Here is a 25,167-nt window from a genome sequence, read left to right on the forward strand (position 1 = left end):
ATCTCCACACATTGGCGAATTTTGCCAATCAGAGCGTCACTTTTCCGGTAACACTAAAACCAGGGCGTAAACTGTATCAGTTGAAAGCTTAGATGCTTTTCATTGTTGTAGAGAGGCTATAGATATTCGACCTGTTCAAATGCGGTGTAGCGTGTTCATCAACTTCAGTTACATCGTAATGCTTAATTACACCACCCTTTCCTTGGAAGATCTGTTCATCACCCAAGACAAGAGTTCGCTATATAAAATACATTTTAAATTCATCGTTACACGACACGTTACATTTGCGTTGGACAAATGTTTACGAGGTCTTTGTTTTAACAATTTGGTGGTGTGACCCGGGCGATCCTGGTCAGTTGGATGCAGGCCAAATTTCACAGATGGCAATACATCGAAAGCCGAGAAAGGTGAAATTCGAAGATAAAGTCAGAGCGATTTTGTATAGGTGTGTCGATGGCGCTAAGTCTAAATGCATCGGTGCCAATGTGTTCACGTGTAATGACATCGAGATGATCTATGAATATCAAGTCACCTTGGCGACAGATTAAACAAGATACCGTCAAGGACTACTTGATGAAGCAGGAAGGATTTGTTAAGAAACTTCTTTTTCCCATTATGAAAAAAACAAAACAAAAAAAACCCTGACATCAATTACCTTCCGTGTCTTGGCGTATCACTTTGAAATGCCATTCAAACATTTTAACGAGATTCTGCCACCAGGTCGTTAAAATATAATGCCTTATGTTCTGCGATTCTTATTGTGTCCCTTGGCGATACCAGGAATCTGTGATTGTTGGTAGAATTCATGCTGGTTTACTGTATCATATCAAAGTTCATGGGTTAAATTCAAGAGATGGTCCAATGCCAATATCACTTCTGTCGTTCCTGTCATAAAGCGGGCACGTTGTAATATAACTGTAATACCTTTCCAAACAGAGTTCAACAAAACCCACTCATTGTCACTGTTCCTCCTAGGGCTTTCCTTGGCCAAAGGTCGTGTTTCGCCGCCTTATTCTGACTTTAATCACGTGACTCAGATCGGTGGTGATGAATAACACACACACAGTTATATATCTACCAGGCTGTTTATTACAAACATTTTCATCTCAACACAAGCTTTCAGACATATGTACAACCATTTATGTTGCGCACTTTTTTCGAGCACAGAGGCACACCCGCCATATTGGTTTTACGCGATTTGACAGATTTCTTGAGGCCGCTCATTATAGCAGGTTTGTAACACAGCGAGACACACTCATATTTCAATCCAAAGCAAAATGAGAGATCCCTAGGTCCAGGCTTAAATCTTTAACACACTGATCTATCCAATGGTCTTGCGATGTCACGACCACACGCCGCATGAATTTCTGCCAAAAAGCCTTACTTGTCGTAATGTAAAAAGGGTCAAAGGTCTTGTGAACGTTTCCACTAACGATCGCAATCGATTTGCAAAATCCCAAGACTTCAAAGCATAATTCATTTGGTTAGAAATATGAGCATGTCAAACGCAACCGATCCCATATAAGCTGCTGCAAAAATGCCAAGATATAGATTATGGCGGAGCACAGCTGACGATTTCTGCGGGCCTGTTATAACAACATCGTCATAACGCGGGCGGCTGTTATCGTGGCCGTCGCTGCTTCTGTCGTACAAAAACTGACATTTGCTAAGTGAAAGCCATTTGACTTCCGCTAGAAGTTCACACATGACGTCATATCCGGAAAGGATTCACAACCACAATGGAGACGTTTGTGAACGATCTTGCACGAATTACTTTCGCAAAGAGACGAGGAAAGCTAACTATGGCTGTTCAAAAGCTGTTTAGTTACGGGGTCGTTGCGTGTAACGGCTATTTATTTCGGATGTACATTGGTTCCATGAGCAGCGTCTATGGCACGATAATAACATGGAAACGATCGGATGTAAAACACATCAATGTATATTGATTGCATAACAGAAGCTTAATACTATATCTCATCGCATTAACAAAAACAACATCGTCCATAATATATTTCAACACCATCAAACATGTGTCCGTGAATAGATTTAAAATACAAACTTAGAATTAAATATTTAACAGAAACGTTAAAACTAAATGGAACATTCTTAAAACTCTTGGAGGGTGGACTTGACAGGAATTTGATATTAGCACCCAGTTTATTTATGTGGTTTACCATTAAAATGTTAGTGTAACGTACATTTTATATATTAAAACAAAATCATGACAACAAAAAATCCTTCAAGTTTGCTACGAGCGTTTCGACCAGCCGGGGTGTTTCCGTGTAAAACCCTCATTGACTTTGGACACATGTCTGGTCTGACTTGGAAGATGTCGTTCAAAGGTAATCGATTTCATCACTGAAATTGACACCACTGACTGCATAGTGCGTGGAATAGACGAAGAGTGCATAGTTGTGGATATGGGTCGACGTCCGGACAATATACCACCGGACGCAAATAACTTACTGAACACGCTTAGATGACAGCAATGGCGAGACTTTGACATCTGCGATTGTCACTCATTTGTGAAATGTACACATGTAGATATCATACACATATGAAATCAACAAAGCAATAAATAAGGACACACTGCATGTTTAACATTCTGTACACGATGTCCACGAGTGACTGAGAAATGTTTGTATGTCAATACATCATGGCGGGGTGATGGATGTTTTGGTGATTATGTCTATATCAGTCACGTGATATAAAAGAGGGTATTCATTGGTCCACTGTATAATGGAATGAGCCACATGGATAAAAGACCTGTCAGTGACAATGTATATTCACGATCACTAGATCCGAGCAGATTGTGAAGGATTTCGTGTTCAATTTGAAGAGGAAATTTGGAATTTTTCAAGTCGACGTATCCAAAAACTGCCGGGTACACTCCGTGAAACGACAACACATGACACTCAGACTCTAAACTCAAATACCCACAGAGGATTGACCTCATGGTCCCGGATCTCTCCAAAAACGAGAGAATGATAAATGAGTACCAGCTAAGCACTCCCTTCAGAAGAAATTCAACCAAAATATACATCCCGTTCCTGTCACGCCATCGTTTGTTGACGGCATCCCCTCGACGAATCGTTCTAGCCGGTCTATTGCAAATACACCGACCGTATGTACAAATCCTAAAAGTTCCAGATCATCTGGGGCTAGGCGTCCATACAGCACCACTAATACGTCACTATAGCGGGTCTAACCCTTCTGATTCTTAAACCGGCAGTATTCACATGGCACAAGCTTCTGAAGTTCTCTTGAACGCCTTCTTACGGCGTCTGTAAGGAACGTTGCTGCTCCAACCTTCATGCCGAGGGACTTCACCAATGTGTCTGACGTCAGTAGAAGTAACGTATTACCATCAATTCCATTTCGACGGAATGTCTGAAAATAAAAACAAACATTGTTCATAAATATATTCCAACGTTTACCACAAAATTACTGTTGCTTTAATGTTGAGGTTTATGTTTGGTAAAGTGGCCAACTGTTTGAACAATAACAATGGCCAACAAACAGTCAAACTGCTCATTCATCACAAAATGGTCATAAGTGCAAAATATGAAGTCTGTTGCTAGGGAACATAGATTGAAAAGAACAAACACTGTCGTTATACTCTTCACAATTACTATATATTTCGTATCGATTTTAAAGGTTCACAGATTTTCAATAATGTCTGGATATGCAGGGACGAATTTTGAATATTTGATTATGCTTGAGTTGAATTGTATTAATGCGATTGTAGACATCTGTACCATATAAATACATCTATTAATCGGATTCTTTTAAGGTTCCATGAAACAATACCACATCAGCGTGTCACTGCTACATTACAACTTCGCTTAAATCAATCATTATGTAAGGATCAACTGTTTGTTTGCAGACTGTTTTCGTCACGACTTGGGATGACAATAGGTTAGTTGTCCCGGCAGTGTACGTTCCTTGTTACGCAGATAATAGCCCTAGTAATTGGTCTACAATCTTCTTTAGCCTGAACGTTCGGTGTAAACAAAACCAGTTGTAGATATTCACGGGTGGTCACGCCGGAATCGCGCAGCTATTGATATGGGTTGAATCCTGCGTTGTTGTAATAACTGTCGTTAGAGTGAGTTGCGTCATGTGAATCACTGCATAGTTAATGGACATTTCCTAAACCCCGGTCGCCAAGCCCATAGAAATAAATCCTTGGCGTAATGCGTACGACTCCGTGAATGAGTGGACGCCTCGATAACGCTCGCCCATCTAACGGCTGTCCGTTGTTCATCTGCGTGGAGTGTTATATAACATGTCGGGACAATGGGAGCCAGAGTCTGCAGTAATGGGAGTACAGATGGTAACAAACGCTTACGGCATATCCGTGTTAATATGAGATTAATACCGTGGTTGATAGTCACGTTCGACACCGTAATTTACAGTGTCAGTCACCAACATCTTTTATAGACACATGTTGGGTCTTGTACCAAATATATATATATATATATATATATATATATATATATATATATATATATATATATATATAAAAGCCCGATACAGTTTGGTTGACAGAATATTACGCAATGTCATACACAGACAATGTCAGACACAGACCATCATTATTTCGTTATCCACTTCACTATCCGCTTAAAAGAAAGCCGTTATGCCTGTTTTACATGCATCACTATCGCCTATTATGCACCATTCTTCGTCTTTCTCCTCTAGCATTAACATCACTTTTCAAATTCAGAAAAAGAAATGTTTCTGTTCAACGGAAACGAAATATATTCCCCGGGACTCCAAATTGATATACAAAATGCCTTAAACCTAAAAAAAGCTGTCTGCTACACAGTTCAGAAACTTCGCACAATATCAGTTTATGGTTAAACTGTAAATGAATGAATGCATGAATGATTAGCCAAGCGAGAAGAGATGGTGTATTCTCTTCAATATTGTATGTTTGCCGTGTCTAGGGACCGTCCGTCTGATAAGTGATCCGTTCAAACATTACCATGTAATTCCGTTGCCCTAGTTTTATGGAAACGTTGGGAGTGGAACACCTAGCTACTGCCTTTCAAAGCTGGGTAAATGAATTATTCACAACCGGTTTTGAAAAATTGGAGGAGACTTTGAAGAAAACTTTCAGCTTCAGATGACATTAAATAATAGCTTGATCGTAAAACGAACGCTTTTAATATGTTTTCGCTTATAACAAACATTTTTATCGACCGTTGTGTGTTATGGGAAGTTGTTAATTTGGGGCCTATATGTAGCGTCGCCCCGGGCAACGGTTTACAAGGCTCAGGTAGGGTCTGGTCCTGTTCGTTGATTGGGGTAATGTTTCGATTATTACAAACAAATAATAACAAAAGCACAATGGTCTCCTTACATCAACATATACAGAGCATCCTTCCAGTCCTTTAAGGAAACAACATACATCCTCCACGGACCAGTGCCGGATGTCGTTTAAATGCTGCAATGCGCATGTGCAAGCTACAGCGCCACTCCTTTCAAAGTTGGCCCACATCGGTCTGTCTTTAGCACTGAAATCTTTATGAGAATGGCGATCTCTTGGTAATCCGTTAGCATGTGGAGGATGAACTGATCGCGAGCTGGAAGACAGTTTTGCTTGTTTGCTGCGATGTTCATAGCCATTATCGTCAATTTTTCTCTTTTTTGTGGAAAGGTCAAGTATTGGGGACTCCGTTTGACGTTTCTCGCCCGTTTCCGCTGAAAACATCCCTCCATTTAGATTGGGGAAAAACTGAGTAAGTCTTTGCATTTCTATTGTCGGTGGTGGAATTACATATGGAAAGCAGGACGACCACATCTGAAGCGGAGGGGCTATTGGTGCCACCATTGGGGAACTCCGGGACTGTGTTGCACTTGGACCTGTTGGGTGAGCCGCTCTTCCGGTTGAAGCCGGAAGCGGTAGTGCGGACGGTGGTTTATTTCCGGTACTTGGTGGTCGACTCGAAGGGTGATGGTGATGCGCTGCAGGGGGCGTTTGCAGTCTGTAAATGGAAACACATTTCTTTAAATAGAAAATTGTTTTCCAAAGGACAAATGAATACAGAATGCGGTTTAACAATGTATATTAATCAACCTAACATATATAGCATACAATTAAAAAAATGTTCATTCATTCGAAAATATACTAGTTGATCAGTGGGTGGGTGAGTACTCCTTTACGCCACTTTTAGCAATATACAATCATTATCATCAGAAATGGGCTTCATGCAAAATACTCATGATGGCAGTTACGAGCTAACCACGAAACCAAACAGATCAACCTTCCTTTCAGTGATTATGATTCCCATCATATCTAAGAAGCACTAAACAACACATTACGACACAACACAACACAACACAACACAACACAACACAACACAACACAAAACACAAGTAACTACACGTACGTTCTGTGATCTGGTTTGTCTTTCCTGACTTCCGGCATCGCTCTATGTGCATGTGGAACCTTTGGTAAAGATGATGAATTACCATCCGGCACAGAACGTTTACTTGGAGCCATAGGTTTCTTAACACTCTCCCTATTATTCCTGTGTTCACTGGACTCCGGCCTGACTGGCTTCGGCTTCTGATGTTCCGCCAATTTGGCCACGAAGCTGTTATGTTCTCGAAGAAGTTGTTGGTGACGCATCTCTGCCATTGATGCCATCCGTTCTTTCGCCATTTGATCCAGACGTTCCATATTCTTGATGTAGTTATATTCCAGCTGTGCACGGTGTTCCGGTAAGGAGAAGATACTTAGTTCAGGGATGAATGGATTCATATTTTGGGTGATGAGAGATTCAAGGTTCTTTTCAAACTGCCTGTGGCTCTTTGACAGCTGTTCGTGAGCTTCTCTGCTGGCGCGTTCTAAGATCTCCGGTGGTGGGAAGCCAAACGGAAGCCGGCCCATGGGAAGTCGCATCGCTTCGCGGGCCTTCTCGCTCATTCTAGCGTCTTCTGTAAAACCGAAACAACATAACATATAAACCACTAGAAAACAATGCAAGAGAATATCTGGTGCTGAGTTCATAATTTCCGTCAGTCTAAGACTATGTCATCATCGTACCATTAAAACCAGAAATACATTATTACGTCAATGCTAGAAGCATTCACCAAAGTTTCAGGTTATTATAATAGTTCCCAGTGGGGAGGGGGTAGAATTAATCCATAATCATCAGCCCATCTTTCTCGCAAGAGGCAACCAACGGAACAGGGTTGTGAGGCTCGCAGACTTTGCAAACTCATGTCGTATCTCAGTTCGTTGATCGATTCTCGTGATATCAATGACTGAATTGCCCCTTCCAGACCTGATTATTTCCCGACCGTCGGCATAGAGCTGGAATACTGCTCAGCATGACTCTAAACAACCAGAAAGCGAAAAACAGTAGTGAGTGAGTTTAGGTTTACGCCGCTTTTCGCAATATTCCAGCAATATCACGGCGTGTGGACACCAGAAATGGACTTCACACATCGTACCCGTGTGGGGAATCGAACCCGGATCTTCGACATGACGAACCGACGCTTTCTCCACTAAGCAACCCACAGCATCCTCCTCTCCCTGCCCCACGAAATTCATAGCTTGAACAATTACTATCCACAGTGTTTTAGACATGCTCAGTGGCGTCATCCTTTGTCATCCCGATCCCACCTGTGTGCGAGTGTAGTATGACTGCCACGAGAATTATTCTGTGGCAATATATGAACATCATAAATAAAAGTGAACACATTCGAGCGCAACAAAAAATGGCACTCCTCCTGATGGCATACCGCGGCCTTAACGAAAATCTCTGGATACGACGTATCCACTAACGTCTGAGTATATTTATCGACGATCCATTTTAAAATGATTGAGGAAATGAAGCCGTGGTTACTTTAGTGTCGGTATCGAGTCTAATCTATCTGAGACATGAAGCCAGTTAGCGCTAGCGGCAGGTACCTCTGGATGGTTTCTGAACCGACGGTTCTTCCCGTTCTGGTTTCCTAGTCTTGGCTTCTTCACGTCTTTGTGGATGGGGAAAAGGAGTTTTAACATCCTTCACTTCTGGCTGTCGCGTTTCTTGGCGTTTTTCTTCGGGTCTGTCTGGTGTCGTTTGTTTTTGGGTCTCTTTTTCTTTCGACGTCCTCAGCAGATCAATAATGTTGCTCAGACGAGATTTACCTCCGCCGCTGAAATTAACAATGACAGATTGTAATGTACTGCGAAAATACATCGCGTCAAGATAATTCATTATAGTGTACTTGTGAATCTCGTTGCCTTTGAAAACAAACGATCGCAGAAAATAACTAATTACGACAGTTTCAGAGGAGTATTCGTCTGTCGCGAGACAAAGATCGTCAGAATTAAATAGAAACTGATCGTCTGCTTTAAGGAATGCTGGTCTGAAGGTTTCTATGCTATATAATGAAAGTAAAACATACGTTTACTTAATTATATGGCAATGTGCGAAAACCAAAGAGGTTGTACACCCACGAGAGATGCATACTTCTAACAAAACGTGTCTTTATGGAAGAAGTCGGTACAGGAAATCTACAACACTGGTAATAAATCTCTTAAGGCATTTAGTCTGAAAGTCTTCCTCTAGCATGTCTTCCAAAGTCATTTATCATTGTTTCTTCCGACGCCGATCACGTTCGATTTCCAAGTGATCGGGAACCCTCTTTGATGTTATTATGTATCAATCAGTTCCGTTTTAAACACTATACCGGCTGCTGAGTAGAAATTGACTGAAATTGAAAGATATTCCCTAGACAATTCGAGGAGGGAAAAAGTTCTTTGATGAACGTTGACAACGATGCTGGAAGATTGATGGACTGGGGTAATACCTATTTGGAATTCTGTGTAAATAATGGCTTCCCTTGAACAGTTGAGAATTACAGCACAGACATGGCACTACAAGAGCGGTGCCGCAGACAGCCTGTATTTAATTCACATTTCCTTTGGACGACGCAATTCTCTATTTTGATGTGCACATATGTTCGCGTGTACTTTGAAGGCGAACAATTGACTTGGCTTACATGTATTTGTGACGGGGGTCACCAATGGAACAAGATAAGACTGGCATCAAAACAACTTAATCGTGGTTCGTTAATTCGTACTTATGTTGCAATCAACAAGGGACGCTGTTGTCAGGAGCAGTTCGGGATTTCCTTGTTGCCGTTAAAATACATATTTCAACATTTCTTTTTATCTACGGTAAGCGATGGGGTTGGTTAAAGAGCAGTGGTATTGTGTTGTGTTTAAAACATGAAACACTACATTCAATATTAAGGCTGGTATGGGGTCGTGTGAGGATGGACGGGGGAACCCATATCCCTGGACGTGGTGGAATCAGACATATATATGGCCCACCCTGTGATAATATTACCGCCATAATATCAAAGTCAACTCACTAACACGGGTGGAAATTGCAGTTATGCCACATGCAGATGTAATGCCGCAACGATCGAAATGCCAGTTTGAACATGTGAACCTATGCTGAAATTCACATTTACACTGACTACACATTTTAAGTTTACAATTTGCCTTAGTTAATTCGAATTCTTTTCAACGGGATTGCGACAAATTCCAGATGTCCCAAAAAGAACAAAAAAAACAAGTTGCGAGCCATTTCACGCCGCCACAATGCTAATCCTGAGAAATGTCCCCTCCGTGTGTTAAATTACATTAGAAACACAGTGCAAAGAGTAACAAGAAAGCCTCCCTCCTCCAGCCCCCCTCACCGTTGTCCCCCCAACGCTCAAAGACCTGAATGCCTGCGGCACTGGAGGACAACGATTCATCAACTGTCGACATGACTACAATTACCTCCGCCGCCCGTCAGGTCGGAAACGACCGAAAACGCCATTTTGGAATTCGGAGTTTTGTGTTTTTTGTATTAATCCCATCGTTATTTTCAAAAAGTCTTTTTCTTCCAATCAAAGAGTTTTTGATTATAAATAGATCCAAGAGTCCAAATCTAGTCAGCTTTTTAACGATTGTATTTTGCTCAGCTGGAGCCAAAGTGTTAGAGTCAGTAGCGGCACTGTAAGTAACATACCTGTTTGATCGTTCTGCGTTCTTCTTGACAGAGACCTCAGGTAAGGTTGGTGTGGAAAGCTTGCGAGGGATCGGGGTATGTTCACGGTCGGAGTTTTTAAGACTGCTGTCAATGCTGGGAGCACTGCTGACACTGCCCCGGCTAGTTTCGTCCTCAGGTAGTTGTTTTGTCTTGTCCAACTCTACCACAGGCGCACTGTCAGTTGGCACATCTTCTGGTTTGACCTCTGCTGGAGAACTCGCTCTTGACTCCCCCAAGCTCTTGGAGTCTTCAGTCTCGTTTGCACAAACGGAAGAGGTTTCGACGGCCTCACTTTCACCATGTTTCGAGGGCTCAGTTGGTTCGAGAGCCTCTTCTTCCTTCACAGAACTATTTTCCTCCATTGGTGTGTCCTCGGTTTCACACCTTTCCATCTCTTCAACCTTGGATTCGACCTCCTCTTCGTCTTCATTTTCTTCTTCCTCCTCATCCATGGGCGTCTCACGTTCGGTTTCGACGTCGTTTTTTTCTTCCGAAGCAGGAATACTATCCACGTCCTTAGATTCAACATCGTTATCCACCTCATTTGTCATTTCTTCTTCCTCTTCTACTACAGATTCACTCCCTCCTTCATCTTCTTGGGTTACCTGAGGAACCTCCATTTGTTCAGGCATATCGTCATCTTCATCAACTGTTTTAGTAACGTCAACTGGAGTTTCAATACTTTCGGGAATACTTTCCATTGGTTCTTCCGCCACAGCTTCTTGTTTATTCTCTTCTTTCTCCTCTTCTTCGTCCTTCTTCTCGTCATCATCAGACTCAGATTCAGAACCGGAAGAAGAGGAACCGGATGAAGAAGATGAACCGTCACTACTACTGGACTCTTTCTCACCAGCATCGTTGTTGTTCTCCTCTACCTTCCCTTCTTCTTCCTCGTCCTCTGACCCACTGTCTTCATCCCCATTCTCACCAGACTCCTGACTTTCCTCGTCAGCTTCTTCGCTCGCATCGTCTTCGCTTGCTCGACTCCCTCCTTCCTCCTTGTCCGACCCTGACGCTGACCCGCTACCGCCTTTACTTGCCCTTTCCCTCAAGTCCCGTTCACGTTTGTCTTTCACAAGTTTCGGCTCGTTAGTCTGAAACAGAAACCACTCAATAAATCCGCAGCCACGAAACAACTTTATTGAGCATTCACAATCAGCGTATTAAAATCGACGAAATAAAATCTGAGACCGACGCTTTGTCTGCGCATTCAAGAGGAACATCAGATCTGTTTTTCAAAAGAATTCTTTAATTCGTGTGCACGCATGCTTATTTCGAGAGGATTATATGAATTTGTGACTCCCATAAAATTCACCTCAGCCGCTAGGGTATCCACATCCCCGTGACGACAACGGCGGCATTCAGTATCAACAAAGGCGTGTCGTATTGCACGACATCGACTATATTTACTTGAGGGACCTGCTCCTAATTTCAAGAATAACTGACGTAAGCAATGAAAAACGTATACACCTCTCCAACGACGAATGCCAAACGGGTTAGTCATAACATTAACTTGCGTTGTGTTAGCGGCGACCAACATGTGAACGTTTGGACACATGTGAATTGACAACAATGGAAACGCCTCCTCAGTGCCCCATCCCTCCCCCGTGACCCCACCCCTCCGCTACACCTCCTGCCACCTTGCCCCTCAGCTAAGATACGCTAACTTCATTTGACAATATTCCAGATTTTTCTTTCAACTCAGAAAGTGGACATTAATTTGAAATGGACGTTTTTGGCCTCGACTACAAGACAATTACCGCCGCAAGACTGTAATTACGAAACGTCTCTTGACTAATTACAATTTGATGATCCGTGAATAATTCATCGTACGCTGGAATCAGGTGGAGAAGATGAGGAAGTCAGGAATAAGAAGTCTCTGTCACGAATGGACTTTCCTCAAGTGCATGTCGGGAGGTTTGTGCGAAGTGACATGGACACTGAAATGACGTTTGTGCATTTTAATACTTATTAATAATTCTGGTCATGTTTGGTTGAGGATTACGTGACATTTCCGAATTATTGCAGATAATTTCGTTCGCGTATTAAGATACCGGCTTTGTCACATTTGCGTGATCTAATTTATGAACTGTGTGTACACCGAAGACCTGAATACGTTTAAGGTGTATCAGTCAGAGAGTGTATTTTAGGATACCAGGTCACAATATTGCTTCGTCTGAGTGATTCATAGAAAAATATTACAAACATGTTTTAAACATTCATGTACTCCTTAAAACTTAATTTAATGACTTAAAATTAATGACTTACATGTAAAATCGCTACAAAAAATATGTAAACATGAAAACATGTTAAGTACATGCTAATGCACGTCATTAAAACATTAATTAATCTTGTCAGTGTGAAACATATCTGATTAAAGAAAGTATGTGCAAAATGTATTTTGCGGCATTAGGATAATTGAAAATTCAAAAGAACTGTCCAAAAGGAGTCATCAGCATTCACGTAAAACGTTTGGTTTGGACTACAGAGCTGAAATATCCCATCTATGATGGGTAAATGTACAATGCCTGGGATAAACGGACCGCGATGACTGGCGTAACTGAACAATAACTGAGATAAAGGTGGACCAATGACTGAGGTGAATGTACAACAACTGTGGTTAGAGGGGTGTGACGACTGGGTTGAAAACAATGTGACTGCGGTGAATGTCCTGTAAATGTACATCATTGACTAAGGTTTATGTACAATCATGACTGGGAAGGAGAATGTATAATGACTGATGTTACAGTACAGCGATGACTGATGCATGTGTACACCAACGAATGGTGTGAATGAAGAAAGACTGAAGTACATATGTGCAATGACTGTAGCTTATGCAGAACAAAATGACTGAAGCTAATGCAGAACAATGAGTGACTGAGTTTAGTTTTACGCCGCACTCAACAATATTCCCGCTACATGGTGGCGGTCTGTAAATAATCGAGTCTGGGCCAGACACTCCAGTGATAAAAAAACATGAGCACCGATCTGCGCAATTGGGATACGATGACATGTGTCAACCAAGTCAGCGAGTCTGACCACCCGATCCCGTTAGTCGTCTCTTACGACAAGCATAGTCGCCTTTTATGGCAAGCATGCGTTGCTGAAGGCCTATTCTACCCCGAGACCTTCACGGGTCTGCAGAACAATGAACGTGGTGAATGACTGATGATGGTGTATATCCATGGCTGAGGTGAATGTACAAAGACTGACGTAAAAATACGTCAGTACGCAAAAGTGTCAAGTAACAGACAAGACGAGGGACGTTATCGTACATCCGGAGAATCGCACGCAATTGCCTACTTAAGTCCGACGTAATAGATAATTCATACCAATACCTTTTCAGTTAGGCTTTGATAGTATTACTATGACAATACACATGCTTGAAGTCACACTCAAGTCATTTCCTGAAATGTCAACATCGGATTTCTATCAGTACAATGAAACAAAACCTGACGCAGTGCACCATATACACCCAAACGACAATATTAAACGTAAAAGACATATTAGATTTTCACAATTGATCAATTCAAAAAATAATGTCGAACTATCATCTTCTCCATTACGAATTAATCGTTCGGCTAGGAAACATCAATGATTCTTTTAATATCTTTAACTGTCAAGAGAGTGGGCGTTCCTACGTGCATACATTTACCATTCGGTCATGCGAATATGGTTTTTGATATATGACAGGTAGAATCACGGCGGCTTGGGCGTCCTTCGGTAAACTAGATAATGCCTCTCTTTATCAGACCTCCGCGGTCGGAGAGCGATCATTATCAGCTATTGCCCTCGTTGCAAACAAAACCGCCATCTCAGATAACCGTTACGGTCAAGCGTTCTTTGACGACCCAGACACAGAGGTCAAGCGTCCAGTCGTAGAACTAAGGCCGTTGGTCATCATAAATATTCAGCCACCACGTGACGAGAGTCCGAAACGCCCTCAAGGGGACCGGTCAGAGGATTTAACGACCTGGGGGAGTGTTAACGAAATCACCAGTACGACCAATATTTTTGATAGGATTATTAATGCAGAAAAACAAAATGATAACACCTCGGAATCATTAAACGAAACCGGCAAAATACGAGCTGACGTTCATCATCTCAGGGCGCAAGAGACATGCTGGGTTAATACGCACAAACCGATTAGACGGGGATTCAAAGTTCAGCAGTCTGATGAGTAAACCGTTGCTTGTATCATTATTGCGTACCACAGTGTTGGCAACAAATGCGTCTCTTGAGTGATCATTTTCCTGATTAAGGGAAATGCATTGGAGATGACAGTTCCTTTGGACAATACAAGAGTGACGAAAAAGGTGTTTATGGGAAATTGATCTTGCGAAGACAAATAAATAAATTGCCCGTTATTATCATCTATATGCATGACATAATGAATCATTCATTAAATAATCTGAGAAAATTACACCGTATATTTACCTTTTGTCCCTGTCAGAGGTCATGTGGTGATGTTATTGACCGGCAATGAAATAACTTAGTATTGATAGCAATATTCTTTCAGGTGTATATTACAAAGCATATAAATACATAGGAGAGAATATTAACTAGCGATATTCCGTTAAAACTGTGCAGAAAATGAACTGCAAACGGGTTCAAGTGCTTGGTTCTATGTTTTCTATATACAAATGAAACGTTTCAGGACAGTGACTGTTTAGGGAAATTTTAGTACAAAATTTGAAAAGACTGACCCAAAGTGTCTATTATCTCTCGTTTCATATACACCCGCACTTAAATATCATTGACAAAAAAGTTACAGTCAGTTTCGAAACCATGAGTCGAAACCAACAAGGAAAATATTAGTTATTACAGGGAAATGATTACACGAAACAATTAAAATCCTATCAGATTTAGAAAAACAACAAGAAATAGCAGCTTCTCTCAACATGTGATAATAACCGACATCCTTCTCGAAAAATCTCGTCTACGTCACGTGATTCTTGTAGTGCGTCAGTTTAAAGGACTGTAATTTTGCAGCGCGACCTGAAACTACCCTATGATGTCGTGGCTACTTAGATACTCATAAGCTTTGTAATCGAAAATATGATTCTTAACTATAACATGAGTTAACGACATGGCATTTTCGTCCTTGACTGGTTCGACAGATGAACGCTCGCCTTAAGAACGGAACTGGAGAAAAACACGGTGTCGTATTTAAGCTCTCTTTTCGCTTCAGAACGTATACGGTTTTATAAGACCGTTAATTACCTTCGGAGGCGCGGCAAGACTATAGAACTGGCACTAGCCATGGAGAAAATTGCTAATATTTGCGTCAGAGTTTTTGCCGGTGGCGTCTATGGCAGTTCACACTCCCGTGCAACTGGGGACGGAATCGTCTCGAAAACTTTATCGAATATAGGAGTAGCTGAGAAACGGAACACGCTCCGATACAATGGAGAATCGATAGTTTGGAATGTGGCCGGCGAGTGATTGGGTCTTGGTCACATGATTGTCTCAGTTGGATCGATAACAATTTAAGGTTTGTCGCAAGCGAGTTATCGAAGACTCGCTGGTCTGTAGGCATTATATACACGACTGCCTTCGATCACGGAGAGCGACGATACGAGATGAGTGCACGAGATCTGGCGCCGAGCCAACTCAGCGTGCATGGGTTGGACACAGGCATCACGCGAACATGTTCGGCGCCGTAAAGCTCTCCCACAAGACTTGATAGACCCCCCTCCCGCTCTCCCCCTGTCGATAAACCAGTCCGGTGAACGTGCGGGTCGGTCTCGAACAATTCCTGTCAATATTAAAACACGCGCGGTTGTCATGGCAATAGGGGTAAATGGCAGCCCAACACGTGATCCGTCCGCGTAACGCTATTCCCGAAAATGAACCCCTAGAGATTGGGGGGTTTAGATAAGTGTAGTTGTTTCGCCTCTGCAAGTCGGCGTTAAGTCGCGGCCAAAAGATTTGATCCTAGCCTTGAAGGGAAGGTATGGTGACACGGGCCGCCACGAAACCAAATGTTTTTAACGGTCGCCATTTTGGATTGATGTCTGCACAAACGATCGTCTGCAAACTTTCCAGTCGGCTACCGTGAACAAAGAATGTCGAAGTTGTTTTTTCATTTTCTAAAACAAACCCTGTTTCCCACAGTCATGTTGTATTTTTGCCAGTGTCTAAGATACGAGCTAGGTGACGTGATCTGGATAGTGAAAATGTAAACAAAATCAAAGTAAACAATATAGCACATAGCAAGATAATTGTAGCTCGTGTAATCAAAACTAAGCATAATATACGCTATTCATATGTGTACACAATAAACCTATCACCTCTTGATTAAGCAATATACTGCACCGTTTAATACGTTTAATATATGCGCACGAAACTGATTTCGACGTGAGATGGGCAGAAAAGTACATGCAATAGATATCATCCTCCTTGACACATATTGCGTGTACATTTCAATCCATCTCACCACCAAATCGATCGATGATAAACATATGTACATAGAATACATGCTGACGTTGATGATAATTGATGAACCACTTTCACTTCCCTCACGATGCACACAGCCCAGACCGAAAAAGAAATCCTAACGATAAGCAACGTCCTAAACACACGACCTGATCTTGCAACAAAGTATGATGTATATTGAAATTGTCAATTATCATAAGCAACAGATTCCGATGAGAAGTATATTTATCGTTCAAACACTTCTTGGGGTACTGAGCAGCGATATTTCGTCGTGGCTGTTGGAACTAACACACGACGTCTTTGTTTGGCAAGGGTTCAAAATGTATTTTCTAAAACGGTTTTATTAGTCCACGAATTGGTGAACATTGCACGCATGGCCTATTTAACACCACTATATACAACACACGACTAACTAATCAACCAGTTTGTGTGGGTTTTTTATTCGATTTTCACAGACTGACGTGACCGCTAAACGGTATATTGTCGTCAGTGCCGCATCTACTGAGGGAACGCCATGACACGAACTCGTTCACCGACCAATCGTTAACGGAAACCCATTCAGAGCACTAAGGGTTAATATATATTTCACTACTCCATCAAACAGCTTTGCATGGCATGAGAAGAATTCACTTCGAGAAACTATGCCAAATGCATTGCCATTTGTCGCGATGTCGTCGATATATTCAACACTAGTCATTCTGGACGGAATACCGGCGTTGACACCATATCTTCAAAATATACAAAACTTGTGAACGCTGTGTACAGGTTTTGGGGTTGTCTACTCCAGAATGATAAATGAGAAGAGTCTTCTCATATTTTGAAACGAATACTAGTTTGAAAATGTTTAAATAAGTTAATAGTTTTGTGTTTCTCCTAATCTGTAACAGGTTTAGTTGTGTTATCGTAATTAAAATAGTCTCTTGACGCTATTTCCGGCACGTGTGCGATAAACGAGCTGTTACCCATTCTAAGTAATCTACAAAATGTGGCGATGGCGGGGCCCTGTTTACTCCTTCCGTTTGGGAGCAGCGTCTTCTATAAACGTGAAACAGACAGTACGTTATACCTAAAGATACATTTAATATGTAAAGAACATGTTTACGTATGTATATCGCCTTACGATTTTCTTCTTTCATTTCCTCTTACAATATTTAGAGCGTTTCCAACTGTGAAACGTTTCATTTTATTCTGATTTATTACCTTTATTTTAATGGGTGTTTTTTAAAGAAATGAGTCTTCATTGCATCAAAGAAAATAATTATTTTTTCGCACCAAAGTCAAACCAATTGTAACGATTTTTCAGTTTTAGAAAAAGACCACATGTCAAGGGCAATGGCATGCATAGATAGCATCTTTCATCAACAGCACGCCTTTCATCTTCGTCACTATATATTGTTGGGTGTTCAGGGGTGAAATATGTAACTTCTGGAACTGAAGACAATTTTTGTGTATTTTCGCGTAGTTTCAAAACGTTGTTAGCGAAGAGTTTAAATATTCCAAGACATTATAACGAAAGACTTGAGTACTCCGCCACATGTTACAAAACCCCATTCAGCAGACTTGTCCATTTAAAAACTAGATTTCAAGACCTAATCGATTAAAAATATTGTTTGAAATGTGTTTGTCGGTGCTTACAAGCATCGAGGCTGGTATACACCGCGGTTCCGCCATCTCACTTCGAACAAACAAGGGCACTATTTACGCTGAGACGCGCAGATATTTAGGACACGTGTAAAATGTCAATACTTTCCAAACCGGACGCGGCATCTGACAATTCATTATCAGCAGCATATACACCGTCGGTATCGGGTTCAAAGGTTAACAGGCACAATTAATTGTAGTTGTTAGATAAGAAAATCTGTGACGTAATCACCCCTATTTGTGCCGTGTGCAAATGTTCAGCGCATTAAACACAAGAAGAGGCGAGGTGTGGAAAATTACTGACCCTTGATAATTACATAAGACTCGTTGTATCGCCTGCAAATACATCTTTAATTACATCGGTGCCGTGGTGAAGAGAGAACGACCTCTATCAAGCCGATTTTCCGTGAAAAGAACAGCATTTACAGCGAGAGCTCGGCGAGTATTCAGGTCTACGGCTCCGTAAATCGATGAATGGGGATAGAGAACGAAGTAAAATCAAGCTGTATTTTCAAAAAAATTACATTCATTTTCCGCTGTAGGCCAAATTCAATAAAATGTACTTCCCTGGGTCTTTTTATTCCTTTTTAGGCGTAGCACGATCCATGCGGTAACACGATAATGTTCTATTTGCGTGAACCGTCTTGAGTGACGCACATTGCGCCCGGCATATGTACATTTCCTGCCGTGCTCAAACCATCACCGCTGTAACGTACAACAACACACTGAAATTAACCACGTTTGCTACTTACATTGAACATACCGGCCATTGTGGGGCTTGGTGTCGTAAATGAAATTTACAAGTCCTCAACAACACCGTCTCCAGCACGTCGACAATAAATAATTCATGTCATTAGTTATTGATTACCTTGTAGATTTCAAAAAGCCGACGTAGCGCAAGTTGTATATGTCAGAGAAATTCACACCCACTAAGCCACTGAAGATTGCACCGCCACGGTAAATGAAGGATAAATATAGGTGGATGCGCACTCAGGTCACGGTAAGTAATCTAAAACGAGTCGGTTCTGTTTAACAATGCCTGGAGCACGGCTTGTCAATTTATTTGCCTGTCGAAAATTTATTATATCCATTTAGACTGTTGGTTGTACATCTACTAGGCATAAAATACGTCCATGGACCCATACATGATAAGTGAAATGTACGTCACACACGTGTTAAATATTGATTTTCACATTAGCAACGTAATAAGAGGGTATACACTTGGCACACAAAGCTGTTCCCAACCGAATACACGCTGTGTGCTATCATTGTTTGTGTTGGTAACGCTAATGATATATTTATACAGTTCATGTGCCATTTGTGTCATATAAAATTCGTAAAGCGTGACAGTTGTAACATGCCACTTTGGTATATTCAGATGTCCATATCCGTCACGACCGCTTGTGAGCGTTGTTCATTGCAAGCAAACGTGCGCAGCGGCAACACATGGTCCTCAAAACATGACAGGAATTTTATGGATTTATCCCGTTTTGTGCCAATCGATTACGTATATTGCCTTTGGAAACAATTTATGTAGAGCCTGGCCTATAAAGCGGAAAGTATTCACTCGTTTTAATGTGTCTCAATAATCGACACCGCTCTACTGCAAATACTAGGTTCGCTTAGCGGTGGGACATCTAGCGTTTGACACGTGTTAGAATCCGAGTCGTGACAAGGGCATTTTTGTCGGCTAGAAATGTCACGGCCCTTTTTGTTTGGAGCCAGGTTGTCGATGATCCCAAAATGGAGGAAATTCGACAACATCCATCCCCTTTATGTTTAACACGTTTAGCTGAGTCCTCATGCAAACTGACCACGTGATCACTTTCACGAACAATTGTCCCGCCAGGGAGCAAGGTGTTGAAATAGATATTACGTATCCATCCGTGCGTATCACCAGACCCGCATTTCAAAGGGACATATACACCTTATGCTTATAAATACAACGTGTACGTTACAATCGGGGTTGCCATGGCAACATCTCGTGAAGCAATAAAACCCGTGCTTGTTTTATATCCACGTGTTTGTTCTAGCAGTCGGAGGTTTCTTCTGCGATTAATGGATTCCTTTCCGAATCGCGGGGTAATAAACCATTCAGAGACCGAACTGGAATCATTCACGTTCCAACGCCCATTTAGTGAAGAGTTCATTAATCTAAGAGACAGAAGTTAAGTAGAAACGCATCTTACGAAAAACTTTGGAACTGTTGTTTGCGTTTCCCTTGTCATCTATCATTTCAAATGTGGATTGAAATATAACGGTGCTAGGCGTGTAACTGCCTTCCGTATTTCCGGAAAGGATATTTACGACGCAGGCCGGTAAACCGGTGGTCGACAGTATGAACCTCATTCCACTACGTCCGGATACAATGACACAAATTCATGTCATGTTGCATGTTTTGACACTCGGCCCTTCCTCCCGGGTTCTATTCTGATGATGGTCAGGATGTTGCAACCTATTCCTCACGACAAGCATGTTTGAACGAACACGGAAATCTTAACATTCGTTCCTAAGAAATGTTTCTTAAGTAAATCGATATGTTATTTACGTCGTATGTTAGTATTACGAATACACGCTCGACCATCTGACACTCATCTGTCGAGGAGATGTGTCGTTGTATCAAGTTACACCGATATCCGAATTCCGTGCAAGGGCGCACGTATATCTAAAAGATTATAAACATAGACAATAGACGGTGTGGCTGGCGTTAGCGTGCGTTGTGGGGAATGGGGGTTGGGACATGGAAATCTCGCTCGTAAGCGTTACTTCTAACGGCTGCCATGTGTCGGGTTTCTGTGCCGAACTAGCGGATTAATGGCTGCTTTGTGCGCGAAACTCACAGTAAATAAACGTCACGTTGGCTAGGGGAAAGGCGGGAAGCTTTCGACACTGCCACTAATTACGTCACGTGTGCGCGGCCTGATCTGCCAAGATGGCGTCCCGCGGTGAAGGTAGCGATAAAATTGCAGACGGGCTTTTCTGAAACGAATGTGGATTTCCGTCAAGGGACAAAGCGATCGGGTTCGCCATCGAGAGAAAAAATATTCTATTACTTCTAATCGATAGATCTGATTGGATAATGGCGTGTCGGTATTTACGTCACGAACGGACTGTCGTCTGCTATATTTCAACATTTGTTCAAATGCCCTGAGGAGTTTCACAAACACGTTTGGGACTTGGGATATGAGGGAGGCAAGGTTACACAAGACCCCGGCAAGCCGTCTGCGTGATCTTTCACGCGTTTCGATCACGAACATCTCCCCATATAGCTGGGGCCCAGATAATGGCGAGCTTTTGTACGTGCATGCCAAAAAAATCAACTCAACTCCTGCATTTTAAGCTATCGAACACAGTCACCCAGTCTTATCAGACAACAGGCCAAGAAGGGAGTATTCAGCCAAGTCAGTATTGGCTGACGACGCCGTAAATTTAAGTAAATGTGCAAAAACGATTTATTTATCAGTTGTATATTGGGCAACGGCGTCGGCCCTTACTCGTGCGGTTGGGAAAAAGTAGCTTGAACAATAGCGTCACGCTATCGATGCAGTCACTACGCTATCGATCAACTGAGCACCTCCCAATCATCAATAAACACGTGCTTAATGTGAATAAATGATTAATTCAGATTAGTGTATGGTGAATCGATACGAAAAGGAGGAAGGTTAAGCTTGATAAAATCCGTTTTGGGGTAAATATGAAAATTCAGTACATGGCCCTAAACGTATGTTCTAATGTCATTTATAATATATAGGTGCACGTTTACATTTTTTTAAAAGTTCACAGACATGTTCATGCTACGGAACAACATTGGTTTGATAGTAAAAACATTGCCGCTTCTTGCTGTACCATTTCCGTAACGAAGGACGGGAGAGGATAATGGCGATTTGGGAAGTGGCGAGAGGGGTGTTGTCTTTCTGCTTTCAATTTGTCCCTTTACGTCATCAAATAACAAAAAACATTCAAAGAGATGTGCTACGGAACTTGAACCGTTGTATAAAAGGGTGTTTCAGCTTTAGAATTCAACGTGTTCCGTAGCGGTTAAAAGCTTCATTAATGTGTGAAGCGTGATTGAATGTCGGTGAGTTGACCTACACGTATCATAGGCAGACATATTGCCTCGTCTGCTCGACCGTCCCAAGATGGCGGCCATTTCTAATGATAACATAGAGAGTCGTATGGCGGTAGAGAAGTAATACGTACCGTTGAGGAAAGCAGACGACAGCTGTCGCATCGACAAGCAGCGGGATGGACAGTCAATATTCCTTTAGTAATTAGGAGTTTTAAGCTTCGTCCAAAATGTCGGATAGATCTTTTCCAATCTTTAGCCGTCTCCCGTCCACTGACGAACTGAAACTCGTTGGGAGTTAACCAGGCTCCATCGAACTCAATACACGACCCCTTGCTCCCTTGGCAAAGTCTTGACAAAAACATACTTGCGGTATTTGATCCACACTCGACCTCCAACATAATGTCATTCTCCTGGATGACTGGTTTGATATCCTCCTCGGATCCCTCCAGTTCGATATTCACACTGCCGACACGGTAGCTGAAAGGACCGGTCTTATCCAACCCAATAACTCCAGTCACGGCGTCGTCACTTTTCAAACTTGTCGTCTGGTCGTTAGAGTTGTTTTCACAAAGTTTTGAATCAAACGGTGTAGTCTCCCTCAGTTTAGGAAAGCGTCCTTTCTTAACTTTCCTGGGTCGCCCGCGATTACCCTTCCGTCGCCTCATCGTGGAGAGCAATGCAACAAAAACGAATGGCTAGCTGATCAATCTGTTTCGCCCGAGAAGCTATTTCGAGAGGAGAGCGCGATATACTATAATGGACCCGTCACAGAAGCTTCAGGCTCGCCCAGCTATCTTCACCGATCTGGGGAGAGTTTAGGAACAGCTAACCTCTCACTGGAAATCCTTTAGTAAAGACCGTGAGCTATTTACGACACCGAGAAAGACTTTTCTGGGGCGGTCCACGCTGAAGTAATAACCTTCTCCTTGATGTGATATCGGGCCGTGTGCGCTCACCGCGGCGAGGCATGTGGGTATTGATTGTGGCGCTTGCCCGACTGAGGGGCTTTGAATGACAGGAGCCAATACAAGCTAGGCTCGATCTGACGAGAGTACAGTCCCAACTTCCCAAAGAGCGCGAGTCGACGCCGTGTCGGCCGATCTAGTGACACTGTGTATGTAATCAATATGCGTGAGTCAGTTACGATTGGCAAAGTCTGTCACGTGCAACGCTGTCGTCTCGGCCTTTGCACGCACGGAGCACGGAAGTTTGCTTCCCTTCCAGCGAATAGAAATAAAACCCGTTGGCCGCTCCGTGCTATTAGAGAGGTTGAACAAAGAGGTAACTTAATACTGGCTTATAAATACATAAGTCACGCACATGGAACAATGTCTAGTGCAGCTACGACGCCGTGTGTATATGCGAGGTTTGAAGAATGAACGAAAAATAGTCCCCAGTCACGATAATCATTCAAATGACGATTGAAAAGTTTAAAACTCCGCGTCCCTTGACGAAATAGTACATCTAATTCCACGTCATTAATATGTAAATATTCCAAACACGTTTCGCTGTTTTCACAAACTTCTACGACTCCGTGAATGGGTTGTCAATTTCAGTAAAGGTCATGCAATATACATTTTGTCAAAGCGGATTCGTGCTATCCGCATATCAAATGCTACATACACACGTGGTATTGATAAAGAACGTGACACGTCTAAACACCACGCCGCTCGCTGAACCGTAACACGACTCGGTCGTTTTATTACGTAATTCATACCCTCAACATTGCGTCAATAGCTTTCATCTGGCCAGCGGTGATAAAGACGTGTTTTTACAACAGACTGGGAACAAGGAGTGCAATTCATTCAGGTTACAGCGAGATCTAGCTAACAACGCGCAGATTAACAGAAATTCGACGGCGCCGTAAATAGGGGGACTCGGTGTAGGTGAAGGGATTATCTCACCTGCGTTGGTTGTTTTAAATAGAAAACATACGTGGTTTTAAATAGAATACATTACGGACATCAATGTGTGGGTTAAACCCCCACAGAGAGGCTGGATTCAGCGTAAGGGGAACGATCTGCATACGTTCCCGCGTCTCACGGTAAACGAGTTCACGTTCGCTAGGCGACTGCCGGATCGACCGATGTGCTGGGTTATCCTAAATCATCTCACAGTCGGTTGAGTTTATTCCTACGTCGGTGGAGCAACTCGGTTCGGGAAGGAACGTGCGTGGAGTATCAAAGTACATTTCTGTACATCTCACACTCGGCAGTCGCGCAGGCTGTTTTGAATCAAAACTCGCGGCCTTTCTTCAGCGCGTCGGTAAACGATTTTATTTCTGTCTCAAGACGGGGGAATTGATTATCTGGTCTTTGTTTCAGGGCGCTGGTGACGAGGGTACATGGTCGCCTTTCTCCATAGCCCCAAACTAAAGTGCCGTCCCTTGTCCCTCTACGTTCTCAGGGATAATAGCTTTGCTTAAGCTGCTATTATTTTCCAGCTTGAATCAATAGCATTTGTGGCGGGTCCCCAGCCATACAAAGGACTTTCAACTGTGAACAGTATTACTGGTACGCACGCACAGGGCCCGAAACGGAGCCGGTATCTTAGCAAAGATATAAAACCAGCCTCAAGTGATTTTCTACTCTCGCATTGTAAGCTATTCAGGTCGCGTATCGTATGTACAAGCACCACGAAATAGTTGGCTGCACGAATACCCAATTGAATAGGCAGTTATTCTGTGACGTCATACGGGGTTAAGTAGCTACGGAACCGTTACGGATATAAAGTTTATATCTTGAGGTTCCATGATAATCTAACATGGCGTGACTCATGTCTTGAGTTGATGAAAAAAAAAATCGCCGAATCGTGGCGTAAACTGCTAGAGTAATTAACTCAACCGATGGCAAACGCGAAGGCCCGATCTCGCGGACTGTTACTGAAACGTGAGGCTGTCGATTCGAGAGAAATGGCATTTTTGCAATGAGAGCCGCGTTGTTTCATTGCGGATATCCTCGACAAAGTTTA

The 25,167-nt window shown here is 42.4% G+C and overlaps 1 protein-coding gene across 1 annotated transcript; it reads right to left on the reverse strand.

The window, feature by feature from the left end:
* Nucleotides 1-1,066: 1,066 nt before the first annotated feature.
* LOC137285069 (neurofilament heavy polypeptide-like) lies at nucleotides 1,067-23,471 on the reverse strand. The gene is made up of 6 exons (XM_067817271.1): nucleotides 22,329-23,471; nucleotides 10,029-11,143; nucleotides 7,928-8,157; nucleotides 6,399-6,948; nucleotides 5,369-5,993; nucleotides 1,067-3,390 (listed from the first exon to the last, which is right to left on the reverse strand). The coding sequence occupies exons 1-6, from the start codon at nucleotides 22,860-22,862 to the stop codon at nucleotides 3,205-3,207; spliced, it is 3,240 nt and encodes a 1,079-aa protein (XP_067673372.1). The 5' UTR covers nucleotides 22,863-23,471; the 3' UTR covers nucleotides 1,067-3,204.
* Between the last annotated feature and the right edge of the window lie 1,696 nt (nucleotides 23,472-25,167).

This window comes from Haliotis asinina, chromosome 5 (genome assembly GCF_037392515.1).
Source record: "Haliotis asinina isolate JCU_RB_2024 chromosome 5, JCU_Hal_asi_v2, whole genome shotgun sequence".
NCBI classification, from domain to species: Eukaryota; Metazoa; Mollusca; class Gastropoda; order Lepetellida; family Haliotidae; genus Haliotis; species Haliotis asinina.

Excerpts from the sequence above, each read along its gene's own strand:
- LOC137285069 (XM_067817271.1), bottom strand. The coding sequence starts at position 22,862 with ATGAGGCGACGGAAGGGTAATCGCGGGCGACCCAGGAAAGTTAAGAAA. Across the intron at positions 8,158-10,028 it reads AACGCAGAACGATCAAACAG|CGGCGGAGGTAAATCTCGTC; the intron begins GTATGTTACTTA and ends TGTTAATTTCAG. Across the intron at positions 6,949-7,927 it reads GGTTCAGAAACCATCCAGAG|AAGACGCTAGAATGAGCGAG; the intron begins GTACCTGCCGCT and ends TCGGTTTTACAG.